The 18,196-nt window shown below is 44.5% G+C and overlaps 1 protein-coding gene across 1 annotated transcript in view; it reads left to right on the top strand.

The window, feature by feature from the left end:
- The first annotated feature begins 16,313 nt into the window (after positions 1-16,313).
- ASH2L (ASH2 like, histone lysine methyltransferase complex subunit) overlaps positions 16,314-18,196 on the top strand; it is a 47,511-nt gene continuing 45,628 nt past the window's right edge. Inside the window, exons 1-3 of the mRNA XM_049771835.1 lie at positions 16,314-16,558; positions 17,351-17,417; positions 17,529-17,674. Of these exons, the coding sequence (XP_049627792.1) occupies positions 16,350-16,558; positions 17,351-17,417; positions 17,529-17,674 (422 nt within the window). The 5' untranslated portion in view covers positions 16,314-16,349. The remainder of the gene's footprint in view (positions 16,559-17,350; positions 17,418-17,528; positions 17,675-18,196) is intronic.

Consider the following 18,196-nt stretch of genomic DNA (forward strand, 5'->3'; position numbering starts at 1 on the left):
CAGGGCTATATACTGAGAGTGCCCTGTGCCTTTTGGGAGTCTTGGTTCTAAAGCTGTGGATTAAACAAAGATGAATCCCAAGCACTGTCCCCATCATATATCATATCTTTAGCAATTCAGACAGGGAGATTCTTGCTTCAAGAGCACTCAGCTTGGGGCCAAAGAGATAGTATGGAGGTAGGACATTTGCTTTGCATGCAGAAGGTCAGTGGTTCAAATCCCGGCATCCCATATGGTCCCCTGAGCCTGCCAGGAGTGATTTCTGAGTGTAAAGCCAGGAGTAACCCCTGAGCGCTGCTGGGAGTGACCCAAATACAAAAAAAAAAAAAAAAAAAAAAAGCACTCAGCTTTTATTGTTTCATCATAAGCATGGCCTTTCCGAATTAAGAGGCTGAATTTAGCATGATCAAGCCCTGTCCTTGTTTTTTTTTTTTTTTTTTTTTTTTTGGTTTTTGGGCCACACCCGTTTGACGCTCAGGGGTTACTCCTGGCTATGTGCTCAGAAATTGCCCCTGGCTTGGGGGGACCATATGGGACGCCGGGGGATCGAACCGTGGTCCGTTCCTTGGCTAGCGCTTGTAAGGCAGACACCTTACCTCTAGCGCCACCTTCCCGGCCCCCCTGTCCTTGTTTAAACAGAAGTTATGAAGCCCTTGTGGTGGAAAAATGAATCCTATGGGCAGATTAGCACCCTTTCCTGCCCCCCCCCCCCCCCCACAGGGACAGGTATCAGGCTGTACCTTGATTCCTGCAAAGAACTAAAACAATGCCTTCTCAATTGCAATATAAGGTGAGGGGATGGAGAGATAGCATGGAGATAGGGCATTTGCCTTGCATGCAGAAGGACAGTGTTCAAATCCCAGCATCCTATATGATCCCCTGAGCCTGCCAGGAGCAATTTCTGAGCATAGAGCCAGGAGTAACCCCTGAGCGCTGCCGGGTGTGACCCAAAAATCAAAAAAAGCAATATAAGGTAGGAAGGATCCCTTTCCCTGAAGGTCAATTTGGGGGGAGGGGGAATTACAGGCTGACAAATACTGTAAGATTTGACTTCCTTCAGTTTACATATTCCACAGTGTGACTTCAGGGAGTTGGAGAAGAGGACCCCATGGGCTCCACTGAGAGGTGAATTTGCCCTGTCTTCCAAATAAATGATCTTCAGAGGCAGTGGCTCAGCGAATAGATTTTTAAAGGAAGAGCCATTTAGGGGCCATCCCCCCTTTAATTCTAGCATCTGTAGAAGTTTGGATTTGGTTTTGTTTGTTTTTTTCGTTTTTTATGTTTCTGTGGGTTTTTTTATTTATTTCCAATTTCAAGTTTAGTGCTGCCCTCTGCTGGCTGAATGTTAAAACTATAGTGTGCGGGCCAGAGCAATTGTCCATCAAGTTTGCCTTGCACAAGTGAAGCTGGGTTAGATCCCTGGCACCCCATATGATTCCCCCAAGTATCACCAGGAATTATCCTGAGTGCAGTGTCAAGAGTAAGCCCTGAGAGGATTAAAAGAAAAGAATGAAGGTTACACGTCATAAATTTAGGCTCTATTCCTGACCGCACATCTTGTCCCCTGAACTCTGCCCCTGAGTTTCAAAACCAAAAAATAAATAAATAAAATAAAAGGAGATAATGGCTCTTCTCAATTATTTCAGGGCTACATATTGAGAGTGTCCTGTGCCTTTTGGGGGTCTTGGATCTAAAGCTGTGGATTAAACAAAGATGAACCCCAAGCACTGTCCCCATCATATATCATACCTTTAGCAATTCAGACAGGGAGATTCTTGCGTCAAGAGCGCTCAGCTTGGGGTCGGAGAAATAAGAATGGCCCAAAAACTAAAAAAAAAATTAAGCTCCACAGTTGAACACCAGCTTCTGAATTGCTCCAGGCAGATTATATCTAGGCTGAGAACTCAGAGGCCTTCTCAGAAAACCCTCCCTGCAGAAGGCCCAGCTACCCTCACTCATAGACTCCTCCAGCATATCAAGTCAGGAAGCCACCAAGTCATCCCAGCTCCACACCTCCAAATTTCACAATAGCCCTGGAGTACTGAAAAAAATATTTTTAATTTCTTTTTTATTAATATCTTTATTTAAACACCTTGATTACAAATATGATTGTAGTTGGGTTTCAGTCATGTAAAGAACACCCCCCTTCACCAGTGCAACATTCCCATCTCCCAAATCTCCATTCCCAAATCTCCCTTCTCCCCACCCCACCCCCGCCTGTACTCTAGACAGGCTTTCTACTTCCCTCTTTCATTCACATTGTTAGGATAGTTCTCAATGTATTTCTTTTTTTTTTTTTTTTTGGGCCACACCCAGTAACGCTCAGGGGTTACTCCTGGCTATGTGCTCAGAAGTTGCTCCTGGCTTGGGGGACCATATGGGACACCGGGGGATCGAACCGCGGTCTGTCCAAGGCTAGCGCAGGCAAGGCAGGCACCTTATCTTTAGCGCCACCGCCCGGCCCCTCAATGTATTTCTTTCTCTAAATGCACTCATCACTCTTTGTGGTGAGCTTGATTCATGAACTGGACCTTCCAGCCCTCCTCTCTTTTGTTCTGTGAATTATTGTAAAAATATCTTTTATTTTTCTTAAAACCCATAAATGAGTGAGACTATTCTGCATCTATCTCTCTCCCTCTGACTTATTTCACTCAGCATAGTAGATTCCATGTACACCCATGTATAGGAAAATATCATGACTTCATATCTCCTGACAGCTGCAAAATATTCCATTGTGTATATGTACCACAGTTTCTTTAGCTATTCATCTGTTGAAGGACAACTTGGTTGTTTCCAGAGTCTGACTATTATAAATAGCACTGCAATGAATATAGGTGTGAGGAAGGGATTTTTGTATTGTCTTTTTGTGTTCCTAGGATATATCCCTAGGGTGATATAGCAGGATTGTATGGGAGCTCAATTTCCAGGTTTTTGAGGAATCCCCATATTGTTTTCCATAAAGGCTGGACTAGACTAGAAAATTTGATTGTTAGAAGTCCACAAATGAGTGAAAATAATATAATGCAGAGGCTCAACTAACAATAGCCAGCCCAGTAAATACTCAGTGACTTTAGAATACCATTGTGAGGGGTCGGTGTGGTGGCGCTAGAGGTAAGGTGCCTGCCTTGCCAGCGCTAGCCTAGGATGGACCGCGGTTCTATCCCCCGGCATCCCATATGGTCCCCCAAGCCAAGAGCAATTTCTGAGCGCATAGCCAGGAGTAACCCCTGAGTGTCACCGGGTGTGGCCCAAAAACAAAAACAAAAAAAGAATACCATTGTGAGAAATAACAAAGATCACCAACTGTGCTGGAGAGATGGCGCTAGAGGTAAGGTGTCTGCCTTACAAGCACTAGCGTAGGACTGACCACTTCGATCCCCCGGCGTCCTATATGGTCCTCCCAAGCCAGGAGCGATTTCTGAGGGCATAGCCAGTAGTAACCCCTGAGCATCAAATGGGTGTGGCCCCCTCCCAAAAAAGATCACCAATTGACTTAGAGATCTATTTTATATAATTCTATATATATATATATATTTTTTTTTTGGTTTTTAGGGTCACACCTGGCAGCACTCAGGGGTTACTCCTGGCTCTATGCTCAGAAATTGCTCCTGGCAGGCTCGGGGGACCATACGGGATGCCGATTTGAACCGATGACCTGCATGAAAGGCAAACGCCTACCCTCCATGCTGTCTCTCCGGCCCCTTATAATTCTATTTACCATTGTGTTTATCATGAGATATGAAGTCAATTTGTTTATGTATGCTAGGGGCAGGCTTGGTGTTTAGTTGAAAAACTGGGTACATTGGTGGAAGGTAACATCCAATAGCAGAATTGGTGTTGGAACAATGAATGCCTAAAACAACTATATCATGAACAAGTTTGTAAATCACAGTGTTTAAATGAATATATATATATATATATATATATATATATATATATATATATATATATATATTGTGTGTGTGTGTGTGTGTGTGTGTGTGTGTGTGTGTGTGTGTGTGGTTTTTTGGGTCACACCCAGCAGTGCTCAGGGGTTATTTCTGGCTCCAGGCTCAGAAATTGCTCCTGGCTGGCACGGGGGACCAAATGGGATGCCAGGATTTGAAACACCTTTGGTCCTTGGTCCACTTGCAAGGTAAATGCACCACCTCCATGCTATCTCTCCAGCCCTCAAGAGTAGATTTCTGTGGTAGTGCGCATCCAAGGCTCAAACACTGGGATTAAGCCCTTCACTGCGAAGTAGTTTGGTTCCTTGGAACCAAAGGCCTCCCTTGTGGTTGCTTTGCCTGGGCTTCAACACCCTTGCCTTTTTTTTGGGGGGGGAGGGGGCACATCCAGCGATGCTCAGGGGTTACTCTTGGCTCCATATGGGGACCATATGGGGTGTTGAGAATCAAACCTGGTTGTGTCCCAAGTTGGCTGCGTGCAAAGCAAATGTCCTATCTCTGTGCTATCACCCCAGCCCCACCGTTGCTTTATAATTGTTTTCATCTTTTTATTTGTTTTGGGGTGTAACCTGAAGGTTTTCAGGGCTTACTCCTGGGTCTGTGCTCATGGATTACTCCTAGAGAGGCTTGGCGGATCATAAAAGGTACAGGGGTTCAAACCTGAGTTGATTGTGTGCAAGATAAGTGCTTTACCTGCTGTACTTCAGTGCCTGTCTTTAAAATAATTGTTAGTTTTTGGGGCCAGAGAGATAGCATGGAGGTTAGGCATTTACCTTGCATGTAGAAGGACGATGGTTCGAGAATCCCGACATCCCATATGGTCCCCTGAGCCTGCCAGGAGCGATTTTTCTTTTGGTTTTTGAGGCCACACCCGTTTGATGCTCAGGGGTTACTCCTGGCTAAGCGCTCAGAAATTGCCCCTGGCTTGGGAGACCATATGGGACGCCGGGGGATTGAATACAGCCCTCCTTGCAAGGCATTGCAAGGCTTGCAAGGCAGACAGACATCTTACCTCTAGCACCACCTCACTGGCCCCAGGAGCAATTTCTGAGCATAGAGCCAGGAGTAACCCCTGAGCACTACTCGGTGTGACTCAAAAACCAAAATAAACAAATAAATAAAATAATGGTTAGTTTTTGTTTTTGTTTTTGTTCACAGCCAGCTGTGTTCCTGTCTTACTCCTCACTCTGAGCTCGGGGATCACTTTTGGAGAACTCAGGAGATCTTATGGGATGCTAAGGATCCAACCTAGGCCAGTCTTGTGCAAGTCAAATGCTTTACATGTCATGCTATGACTCCAGCCTGGTTTAGTGTTTTGGATCACACCTGGCAATGCCCTGGGATTGCTCCCAGTCTTGGTAATTGGTGATGGTCACTCCTGGCAGTATTGGGGGGGGGGGGAACCATACTGTATTGGAGATTAAGCTGAATTGAGGCCTTTTGTATGCACTGCTGCCTCTTCTTGTTTGTTTGTTGTTGTTGTTGTTGTTTGGGGTCACACCTGGCAGCGCTCAGGGGTTACTCCTGGCTCTATGCTCAGAGATAGCTCCTGGCAGGCTCAGGGAACCATATGGGATGCCGGGATTCGAACCATCTACCTTCTGCATGAAAGGCAAACGCCTTACCTCTATGCTATCGCTCCGGTCCCTGTTTGCTTGTTTTTTACACCTGAGTTTTGTAGTGATTGATCAGTGCTTCTCAATTATTTTCTGTTAAGACCCCCCGAGAAGAAAACATTTTTCGCGCCCCCCCCCCGCGATTGTAAATAGTATCTTTATGAAACAAAACTTTAACCTGCAAAACAAAAATATATCAAATAATTTGAAAGGATTTTTTAATCAGAGGTGATGTCTGGATTAATGGCTACAGTGAGCATGTTTTGCAATGCACAGCTTTTCGAAGCGGGACACAGCAACTCTCAGCTCCGGAGACAGACAGAGACATAAACAGGGGGCTTAGCTTGTTATGACAGTGTTTGCCGAGGTCAAACGCGCCCCCCTTTACGGAGCCTTGCACCTCCGGGGGGGGGCGCCCCACTATTTGAGAACCACTGTGATTGATTAACCCCAAACTTGTAAGATGCAAATTTTGCAAGATTTGCAAATATTGGGCTAGAGAGATAGCTCAGAAGAACTACACCAGAGCACAGATGAGTGAGACTGCCACATCCAAAAACAAAACAAAAAAACCTGGTAGTGCCCGATTTGTTGAATAGCTTTTTAAGAAAAAATTTGAGGGGGATGTCACACCCGGATGTGCTCTGGGACTACTCCTGGTCATTTTCAGGAGACCATATGGGGTGCTGAGAATCTCTGGTCCCTGTATCTGGAGATTTTGTTTGTTTGTTTGTTTTTGGGTCACACCCGGAGTGCTCAGGGGTCACTCCAGACACTACGCTCAGAAATCGCTCCTGGCAGGCTCGGGGGACCACATGGGATGCCGGGATTTGAACCACCGACCTTCTGCATCCAGGGCAAATGCCTTACCTCCATGCTATCTCACCCGCCCTGTGTTTGGAGTTTTTTTTTTTTTTGTCTTTTGTTTGGGAGATTTTCTCCACGGGGCTTGGGGGTCCTGTGTTACAGGAGATCCAACCCAGGTAGTGTTAAGTTCAGGAGAACGATGCGCCGTTCAAAGACACCAAGACCACAATCTCTCATGCAATAGCAGAGGGTTTATTTTTCTTACAAGCATGCAGGGGCTGTCAGAATCCAGCATAAGCCAGAATCTGCCAGCCCTGAACCATGAGCTTACAAGCTATATATAGTATTTTAAACAATAGAAAGGTACAGTAGATTGATTTGCTTTAGGAAGTACATGACATCTGGCATTTTCCCACAATTGTGAATGAAGGGGGTGGGTAATCAGGGCAGTCAGGAAACTCCCAGAATTGTCATGGATGCCTGTACGACCCCAGTGTTTTTGAGGGCCACGTCTAGCCCACTTTCCTGTCCTTGCCTGATGGCTGTTTCAAGCTTCCTTTACATTCCCCCCTTTTCTTTTGTTTGATCTCTAATCCTAGAGATCTGGGTTGTTTGATTAAGTGCCTTATATTGCTGCCTAGTAATCATTAGGTTCTATAGTCAGTAATAGCAGCAGGAGCACAAGCGGGCCTGTAATGGCAGACATTAGAGTTGTTAGCCAGGGGGACTACTTGAACCAGGACTGAAACCAATTGTTTTGAACCCGGAATTTTTGTTTTAGCCTTTCTTGAAGGGGGGTGGGTGATTACTGATTTGATTGGCCCCCCTTAAGAGCGCAGTTAATTAGCACACAATAATGGAAGGTCAAATTAAAAACTTCAAGGGCAATGCAAGGCATTTCTCTTGCCTGACCCCTTTCCCAGCTGCTTTTTAAAAAGTGTGATTTACTACTAATCTGGTTATTACGATTCAGTTTCAACTGGAAGGGAGCTTCCAGTATGCCTGACCGGTGGTTTTACAGTCCCATGCTGTCATCTGGTACAGTAGGTGATCTTCATTTTGCCCCGGTCCAGGAAGTTGAGTCAGATGGATATGCAGGGGGGGTCCTTTGTAGTCTGTTCAGGCCACTGACCATTCAAGCTGCGGGCTTTTGAGAAGTATCTGAAAAAGACTTATGAAGAGGTTTTTCGGGGGGTTTCTTACTTGTTCTGTATCTAAGGTTTTTTACACCTAGTGTGTAACAATTAATGATAACACAAGTTAAACAACAGAAATTAAAGCATTATAGCATTATTAACAAACAGCTCTGAATTATTTTTAGTTAGACTAATGCTTACATTTGTAATTTATGATTTGTTTGAGTACAATTAATAAAAAATGCTTTTACACCTAGGTTACTTTACTTTAATTATAAAAATTATTTTTCTCTCCACCTTAACCTTGCACCTTACTAGATATTTGAAAAAATTTTGGCTCCTTCCTTTGCATAAACACAATATTACTGGAGAAATTTCCATTTGGGGCACTCCCAATACTTACAGAATTTTTGAGGATAGGGTGGGGACACAGCAGATTTGTCACGTTACAGTTACTTAGGCTAGGCTGATGTAAGAACGAGTTGGTTCTTGGATGGCTGTTGTCTTCTCACCCACTGCAGGATTTTTCTAGAAGTAGCCTGTTCCACTCCTCTTCAGGGTTGGAAGAGACTTTGACCTCAAGTTCTTTCTTGAGACTGAGGGTGAGGGTGAGAGTGGTCGTGGCCAGTTAGTGCAGGTTCAGAAATCTGCCATTTCCTTTTTCAGGCCATTCATCTTGATGTTTTCCTGGTTTTGTTAGCCAGATGCCTAACGGTGCCTGCTTGTTACACCACCTTAAGCCTGATTATTTTCCCAAAAGAGGGCTTTGGGGTCCCCTTATTAATTTTAAGATTTCTTGTTTGCACGGGGATTACTCCTCATGCAGAGAGGAAATTTACCTGTTTGTATTTCATGCAAAGCAAACTGATGCCATGACATAAAAATGATATTAAAAGGTGCTAGGACGAGAGAAAAAGCAAATGTTACTTAATTTTGCACAGAAAATTTTAAACCTGATTATTGTCTGGAGGCTTTTACAATAAGATTTACAAAGTTCCTTGTGATACACTTATTAATATTCTTGGCAGTAAATAAATTTACATACAGAGAGTAGAAGTTTGCTTATTCTTCTGGACTTAGCTTAAAGCAGAAAACATATTAGACACCAGCAATTTAGCAATTTATATTTTACAAAATTTTCTGGCAGACTGTAGACCTTTTTTAAAAAAATAATCAAAAATTTAAAATATTGAAGTTCAGTTTAAAGGTGTTTAAAAATATATTAGCTATGCTTTAGACCAAAGCAAAACATAAATTTTCTTAAAAGTATTTTAAATTTACAATTTAGAGGAGTTATAGTTTTTAAAGTTTGATTTTTTTTTACTCAATTTTAATTACTTTACTTTTCTGAACAACTTAGTACATTATTCAAAATGGTTTTTTGTTTTTTAACTATTTCAAACATAGCATTTTGCAGTTTTTAAAAATTTATTTTACAATTTTTTACTACTTTATAACTTATCATAGGTTCAAATGAGTTTACTACAAATATACCCTGTTTATTGATTAAAATGCCAAATTTATGACAGTGTTCAGAACATATTATATTTTAAATTCCAGTTACCAAGTTACTTAAGCTTTACAAGATGCAACTTTAGCAAATGAGAGGTAGGTATTGTAACCATTCAAGCACTACAGTATAACTTAAGTTATAAAAACCTTAGAGATATTAAATATGACTAATTTTACTTTAATTTTAAAAGGTTTGCACTTTATACAAATACCTAAAACTTTTATTTCTTTTATTTTTCCCAATTAGAAAACAAATTGCTAGAATTACTTTTATCTGACAGGACCAAATTTTTTTTGTTACACTTAGTAAAGACAATCTAGGCATTTTTACATTAAGACCTTAAAACTACATTAAATTTTATATTGTTATCTAGATTTAGGCATTTCAACAATATTAAGCGTTTACAAGATTAACAATATTATCAAAATGCTAACCACAACATTTTTTACACAGTTTTGGCCTTTTAAAATTAATATTATTTTTAACAGACATAGAAATACAAAAATTTGTATTATTCCCACATTACAATGCTGTTGGAACCTGTTTTTGAACTGATTGATAATTTCTTAGAGTTGGTGAAATTTCTTATGGCAGGTGGCATTTTCCAGTCTGTATTAGAACTTAGTTTCATCCCAGCCACTCCCAATTTCTTCTTCGATATGTAAACCAGGGGGGGGGAAGGGAGTTTGGTAAGTTTTCCTTTCTTGGATAAGCTCCAGTAAAGAATTTTTTTTTAACTGACTAATTTCTTAGCTTTCCAGCCAGAAGCAACAAGACGGCAGCTTCCAAGATTTTTCTGATTTTTACCTTTTGGCTGAGGTGTTTAGTTACAAAGTCCAGCCCCTCCAGGACAAATTTAAGTCCTGCTGGCCAGCAAAGAGGCAGAGTTTGCGACCACCACCTTGCCCTGTCCCTAACAGAGCCTGCCTTGAAATACAAAAACACAACGAAACAGAAAATAACAAGGAAGTATAGAAATTGCCACTTAACACCAATTTTTGCACCTCTGGGAAGTTTTCCAGCAAGAGACCTTGGACTGAGCAGTCTGAGCCTGCTTCATGGTTGACTGAGAAAAGGCAATAGATAATAACAATCAAGAAATCAATTATCACACAAATTCCCCACACATTTTGCCAAGCACTTCACCACTCACACTGACCGGTCTTCACTCTCACGTTAAAATTTACAAATTTCTTTTGCTCTCTGGGCCATGCCCAATGAACTCCACACCTCTCCAGGACTGGGAGGGATTTTTCCCTCACTGAGTAACTTCCAGTTTTGAAGAGAGAGACAGGAGAAAATGAACCAGAGAAGTGGAAAGCCAAAAAATAAACCAAAACTAAAAATGAGATCAAAATGAAATCAAACCAACCTGAAGGATCTGCGAAGGGCTCACACCCACTTTGGAAAGCCCGGCCGGGACTTGCACTGATCCTTGGAGCTCCGTGGAGTCTCCTACGTTTGGAGCCAAGATTTCTGTTCCTTGCTGAGGAGGCCTCGCCCGACCTCCTCCCTGATGAGAAGGGCCCCTCTGGCCACTTCTCCCTAGGGCTCCTCAATAAAACCAAGTCACACAAGACAAGGAGAAACAACTCACACAAAACGGTAACAGACAGACAGACAAACAGAATCTGACCTAGGTCCCGATACTTGGGCAGTTTACCAATGTATACCCCACTAAGGGTCATACATACAGAAGGGCTCCCGAGCGTCCTCGGGATCCCCAAACCTCACTGAGGCGTCCCTCAGATCTGTGACCTGCGGCCCCCTAGACACGTCTGTCAGCCGCCACCGAGAACCCTCACGGGCTCGTACGGCAGTCACACTGCCCACACCAAGTGCACATTTTACCTCCTAGGCGCCGGTTTTCTCAAAACCCCGAGGTGAAGCGTTGATGTCCCTGAACAGGCGTGAATATCTCGCTGGGGCCTCCAAATGTTAAGTTCAGGAGAACGATGCGCCGTTCAAAGACACCAAGACCACAATCTCTCATGCAATAGCAGAGGGTTTATTTTTCTTACAAGCATGCAGGGGCTGTCAGAATCCAGCATAAGCCAGAATCTGCCAGCCCTGAACCATGAGCTTACAAGCTATATATAGTATTTTAAACAATAGAAAGGTACAGTAGATTGATTTGCTTTAGGAAGTACATGACATCTGGCATTTTCCCACAATTGTGAATGAAGGGGGTGGGTAATCAGGGCAGTCAGGAAACTCCCAGAATTGTCATGGATGCCTGTACGACCCCAGTGTTTTTGAGGGCCACGTCTAGCCCACTTTCCTGTCCTTGCCTGATGGCTGTTTCAAGCTTCCTTTACAGTAGAAAAGCACAATACTAATCCTATGAGCCACCTGCGGTGAATATTTTAATTTTCTTTTTGTTGTTCAGTAGAACAAATACAATGGATCATTCTTTTTTTTTTTTTTTTTTTTTTTTTGGATCATTCTTTTTCACACTGCCCTAAGGCTCTTTTAGTCAATGAAGCTCTTTAGAGTCCTAGGATAAGCTTTTTAAATGCTATCAGCACCTGGAACCTTCCTTACAGAGTCTGACTATATGGTTGGGAACATCCTTTTTTTTTTCCCCTCCCGCCCGCTCTTCCTTTTTTTTTTTTTTTTTTTTTAAGCCCCCAGGTGATTTTAAGCTAAGCCAGGGTTTACCTTTGTGTGGGTGCGGGGTTAAGCAAAAGGGAGGTGTATAAGGAGACTAAAGAAAGAAAAAGCAACTCCATTACTGTTTTTAAGCTTAGCCTGCACCTTTGCTAATAGTTGGGCATGGATCCTATAAAAACGCTGTTGCAGGAATATTAGAGAAGGTAGTAGGAACACAAAAAATTCAGTTACTCTCTCCTCCTACCTATTCAAATCTTGAATCCTGGAAGTTGCCAGCCAAGTCTCACTCTGCAGGGAGCTTTATAGAAATGCAAACATAGCAGCCCCACCCCCAGGTAGAAGGTCACTAGAAAGTGTGGCTTTGGGCCTTACTTCTGCTAAAGCCCAGCTCCTGGGAGGAGGTAGATCTGGGGCTAAATATTTGACCTGTAGATCTTTCTGGAAAACTTCACTCTTTACGGGATTCAGCGAACAACTATTCATGCAATAACACGTTGGCTATAGTTGGAGCACCGCAGCAGATAAGGCTTTGCTCTGGGTAAGTGTCTCTGAGCAACAATTAGAATCTCCTTCACTCCCATCTCTTTTCCCTCCCCTCCCCTTCTTTGCTTTCTGGTTTTCTGCCACTTCTGACTGCTTGTGAACCTTGTGTTGCCGGGAATAGGACCTGGGTTATCTGTGTGTGAAGCATATACTATGGCCCTTTTAAATCATCTCTATGATCCACTTTTATTTTACTGGGGAGGAGACTTTTACTCCCCCACCATTCTTTGGTACCTGCTGCTGTTTGCGTATATACACGTTGTTCTGCTCACCGAGGCAGTCAGCCCAGTTTTGATGCAATCTAACCAAGAACACTGTCAAACTGCGTGGAAAATAGACATGAGTAAGAAGTAGGCTTTAAAAGTATCATTCTGGGGCTGGAGGGAAAGCACAGCTGGGAGGGCATTTGCCTTGCTCCCTTGGACCTAGATACGATTTCGGGCATCCCACGTGGTCCTTGAGCCTGCTAGGAATAAGCCCTGAGCATTTACTCAAACAAAAACAAACAAGAAAAATGAAGTGGGCTGCATGCAAGGCAAATGCCTTACCGCTCTGCTGTCTCTCCAGCCTCTACCAACAATTTTTTAAACAAAATCAGCTTGTGGGCCCGGAGAGATAGCACAGCGGCGTTTGCCTTGCAAGCAGCCGATCCAGGACCAAAGGTGGTTGGTTCGAATCCCGGTGTCCCATATGGTCCCCTGTGCCTGCCAGGAGCTATTTCTGAGCAGACAGCCAGGAGTAACCCCTGAGCACTGCCGGGTGTGGCCCAAAAACAAAAACAAAACAAAACAAAACAAAATACAAAATCAGCTTGTAACTTAATTACATTTACCTCAGTTTTTGTTATTTTATTTTATTTTATTTTGGTTTTTGGACCACACCTGGCTGCACTCAGGGGTTGTTACTCCTGACTCTGCTCAGAAATCGCTTCTGGCAGGCACTGGGGGCCATATGGGATGTCAGGATTTGAACCAACTTTGGTCTTGGGTCTGCTGCTTGCAAGGCAAACGCCCTACCGCTGTGCTATCTCTCTGGCCCCATACCTCAGTTTTTGATTTGCAATACTGTTGATCCAACCCAGAGTCTCACACATGCAAGGCCAGTGCTCTACCACAGAGCTATATCCTTGGCTTGCTATTCCAGTTTTTTTTTAAACAAATAATTGGGAACTGGTTGGGAAATTGTATAGGTGTCCACAGGGTTTTTGCCCTAGGACAATACTTAGAGCACCATACGATTAGATTCTGGATTGCAGAGAAACATATTTTTCTCTTGTAAGGTGGGAGAAAGACATATCTTAAGGCAGTTTATTGGGCATTGACATCTTAACTCTGATTTCCTGAAAACTGTTTTGGCTCATATATTTCTGTGGAGTTTGTACAGAGTTTGAGGGCTGAGGCTCTGAATTATCCCACCTTAATTCTCTGGTAAGTTATTCTTTTTTTTTGGGGGGGGGGGACTACAACTGGCAGTGATCATGGGTTACTCCTGGCTCTCTGTACTCGGGAATTACTCTTGATGGAATCGGGGGACTATATAAATGCTAGATATTGAACAGCAGTGTACAAGGCAAGTGACCTACCCTCTGTTATGACTCTGGCCTCATTATCATTATTATTATTTTTTTTTTGGTTTTTGGGCCACACCCATTTGACGCTCAGGGGTTACTCCTGGCTATGTGCTCAGAAATGGCCCCTGGCTTGGTGGGGGACCATATGGGATGCCGGGGGATCGAACTGAGGTCCCTCCTACGCTAGCGCTTGCAAGGCAGACACCTTACCTCTAGCGCCACCTTCCCAGCCCACATTATGTTTTTTGTTTGTTTGTTTGTTTGTTTTTGTTCTTTTGGGTCATATCTGGTGACGCTCAGGGGTTACTTCTGGCTATGTGCTCAGAAATCTCTCCTGGCTCGGGGGACCATATGGGACACTGGGGATCGAACTCAGTCTATCCTGGGCAGCCGCATGTAAGGCAAAGTCCCTACAGCTGTAATATCGCTCCAGCCCCATAAGTTATTATTTTTATTTTTATTTTTTTTATTTTTGTTTTTGGGTCACACCGGCAGCACTAAGGGGTTACTCCTGGCTCCAGGCTCAGAAATCACTCCTGGCAGGCCCAGAGGATCATAAGGAATGCCGGGATTCGAACCAATGACCTTCTGCATGAAAGGCAAACACCCTACTTCCATGCTATCTCTCTGGCCCCAAGTTATTATTTTTTAATAGAAAAGTTTATTGAGGGCCCAGAGAGATAGCACAGCGGCGTTTGCCTTGCAAGCAGCCGATCCAGGACCAAAGGTGGTTGGTTCGAATCCCGGTGTCCCATATGGTCCCCCATGCCTGCCAGGAGCTATTTCTGAGCAGACAGCCAGGAGTAACCCCTGAGCACCACTGGGTGTGACCCAAAAAACCAAAAAAAAAAAAAAAAAAAAAAAAAAGAAACTTTCCAGTAGGGGGGAGTAACAGTATAAAACTAAGTTTTAGTAAGTCATTCTTACCTGTTCCTTTCACTGAGCATCTAAACTCTAAATTTATTTATTTGGTTTTTGGGTCACACTCGGTGGCACTCAGAGGTTACTCCTGGCTCTGTACTCAGAAATCACTCCTGGTAGGCTCTAGGGATCGAACTGATTCTTTCCCAGATCGGCTGCGTACAAGGTTAATGCCCTGCCACTGTGCTATCATTCTAGCCCCAAATCTTTTGGGTTTGAGTCTACTCCTGGTTCTGCACTCAGGGATCACTTCTGGCTTGTTGCAGAGACCTTTATGGAGTACCAGCACCAAACACGAGTTAGCTACCTGTAAGTCTTGTTCTATCTCTCCAAGCCTCTGAATCTCTTATTTATTTATTTAGCTTTTTTTTTTTTTTAATTTATTGAGTGGGGCACTCACTAAGCAGTACTCAGGGATTATACCCAGAGAGTCAGAGATCACTCTTGACTATACTCAAAGGACCACTGGTGGTGCTGGGTATCAAACTTGGATAGGCTGTGTGCAAGGCAAGTGCTATCTTGTACTATCTCTCTGGCTCTTCAAACTATTTTTTGTTTGTTTGTTTGTTTGGGGGTCACAGCCGGCAGTGCTCAGGGGTTACTCCTAGCTCTACTCTCAGAAATCACTCCTGGCAGTCTCAGGGGATCATATGCGATGCCAGGATTTGAATCACCATCCTTCTGCATGCAAGGCAAACAACTTACATCCATGCTCTCTCCGGCCCCTCAAACTATTATTATTTTAGGAGAAGAGCAAGAGAAAATGAACAGCAGGAGGAGATGGGGGAGAGAGGGAGAAAGGGAGATGGAGAGAGGGAGAGAGGGAAAGAAAAGGAGAGGGAGAGATGAAGAGAGGGATAAACAGAAGAAAGAGAAGAAGAGAGGGAGAGAAAGGTCAAACTACTTTTTGAAGGAGTGTCATATCTGAGGAATTGCTTGTTTGTTTGTTTGTTTTGGGGCCACACCATAAAGGATGCCGGGGACCTTCCAAAAGGCCATCGGAAGCTGTGCTCAAAGTGACAAATCAAGAGAGCTCAAAACAAAACTTCTGGCTTGGGGATTTTCATTTATTTTATTTTTATTTTGACTTTGGGGGCCATACCCAGTGGCCTTCAGGGGTTGGTTCCTCCTGGTTCTGCGCTCAGAAATCACTCCTGGCAGGCTGGGGAGGGGGAATGCCTATGGGGTGCTGGGGATGCCTATGAGATGCCTGGGTCTGTCCAGGTTGGCAGCATGTAAGGCCAACACCCTACCTACAGCTGTGCTATCACTCAGACCCATTCAGGGACTGGGAACTCTTAATGGCTTGGAATTCTGCAAAGTGCAAAACTCTTCGTTCAAAGTCTGCAGGAAGACAGGGATCTCCAAGCAACCTAAGCCTCCCCCAAAATAAGCCTGGTGCAGCAAGCAGCTTGCACCTACACAGTGAAAACTACTTCCCAAGCCAAACCCACTTGCGGGGAAGAATAGCCCCCTCCAGGGCCCAGACCTTTTGCCCGCCGACACCTCGCAGTGAGGACTCCGCCCACTTTTGCTGTGCTTAAAGGGCCAGAGGGTGCCTCTAATTCAGGCCAGCGGGGAACCCACCAGGGTCCTTTAACGCGGAAGAGGTCACAACACTGGCTGGTCATCAACTCGCGCGAGAAGACAGGAATTCTCGCGAGAAGTGTGGGAGCGGCAGTCATGGCGGCGGCGGGAAGCGGCCCCGGCTCGGGAGTGGGTGCAGCGCCCGGCCCGGGCCCGGCGGCGGCAGCGGCCTCTAATGCCACATCCCCAGAAGAAGGGGAGACCAAACCGGTGGTGGCGGTGGCCTCCGCGCCGGCTGGAGAGGGCCTGTCTGCTGCTCCAGCGGCGGCGGAGGCCGCGTCCTCTGGAGAGGCTGCAGAAAATGGGTAAGAGCCATGCAAAGGCCCCAGGACAGCAGAGAAGGATCTTGCAGCTGCTCTGCATGCTTGCTCCCTCCCACCTGGGCCCCTGCAAGCTTTGCAAGCTCTGCAGCCAAAGCAGGTTTACCCTGGGGCCCTTGCATGGCTCATTCCTTTGGAAGATGAGGTTTCCACCTTTCTGCACTTTGCAGGTCCCATTTGCAAAGTGGGTTACCCCCCAGCCTTGCAGAGGACTGGTGGTGGCGATGGCAGGCCCACTCTTGCAGCAGGACCTCCGCTAATATCTCCCAGGAAGCAAGAGACCACTTTGCATGCTTAGACTGGAAGAAGCAACGCTTCTGAGGCATCTCTGCCAACTTTCCCAGGGACCCAAGTCTGTCCTGTCCCATGTTTGTTGATTGATTTGGTCTGGGGGAAGCTAACATCTTTTTTTGGGCCCAGCCCCTCCTGACTCTCCCTGGGTATCTGATCTAAGAAGTTTTTTTGTTTGTTTTTGGGTCACACCTGGCGGTTACTTATGGGTTACTCCTGGCTCTATGCTCAGAAATCGCTCCTGGTAGGCTTGGGGGACCATATGGGATGCCAGGGGATTCGAACCACCTTCCTTCTGCATGCAAGGCAAACGCCCTAACTCCATGCTATCTCTCCGGCCCCTCTAAGAAGAGTTTTTGCTGGGAAAAGCGGTAGGAATTGTGGAGTTCAGTTATGCAGTACTTTAACCATCATCTTTGGGAACAGGCTGTTCTGGAGGCCTGGTGTGTCTGGAAAATCCTGAGGAATGTTTTCATTTTCTTCTAGGGATGCCAATGTGGCTGATGTGAGTGGTGGTTTGGAGACAGAATCTGCTAATGGAAAAGAGACCCTAGTACGTATATCTTTTGTTTCAAAGGCAAAATGGGAGTGTTTTATACTCAAAGAGGGTGGAACTATTGGTCTGCTCAACTAACACCATATATCTGTTGCTCTGTGGATGCAGGAAGGTGCTGGGGATACGGCAGAGGCAATGGATACTCAAGCAGGCTCTGTGGATGAGGAGAACAGTCGGCAGTTGGGAGAGGTAGAGCTCCAGTGTGGGATATGTACAAAATGGTTCACGGCAGACACCTTTGGTATAGATACTTCGTGAGTATTTTTGAGTAGTTTTTTTTGGAAGAATTACTTTTTTTTTTTTAATTTGGTTTGGACGCTAGGGATCAAGTTGGTCAGGTACCAGTCAAGTGTTATATGGTTTCAGATCCAAGGTTACAGAAGAAGAAGCACAGCTGACCACTTCACTCAGTTACTGCACATTTCTTCCAGCCCTACCACAACACATAAAAAAACCACCACCACACTGCAAGGCCACTATGGGAAAATGGAGAACTCTACAATGCATAGTCAGCTCCTGGATGTAACCTGTAAAGTTGTTCTAACTTAAAAGTTCTTTAACAACCTGTAAAGTAACAAATCTTGCACACACTTCTTGTGCTACAATGCGAAACCATTTGTAATACTGGAGATAAAGCTTGCAAGGCAGGAGCTTTATTTATTTTAATTAATTTTTTTTGGGGGGTCATACCCAGTAATGTCAGAGGTTACTCTCAACTCTACATTTAGAAATCACTCCTGGTAGGCTCAGGACATCATATGGGATGCCAGGGATTG

Source organism: Suncus etruscus, chromosome 4, assembly GCF_024139225.1.
Source record: "Suncus etruscus isolate mSunEtr1 chromosome 4, mSunEtr1.pri.cur, whole genome shotgun sequence".
NCBI lineage: Eukaryota > Metazoa > Chordata > Mammalia > Eulipotyphla > Soricidae > Suncus > Suncus etruscus.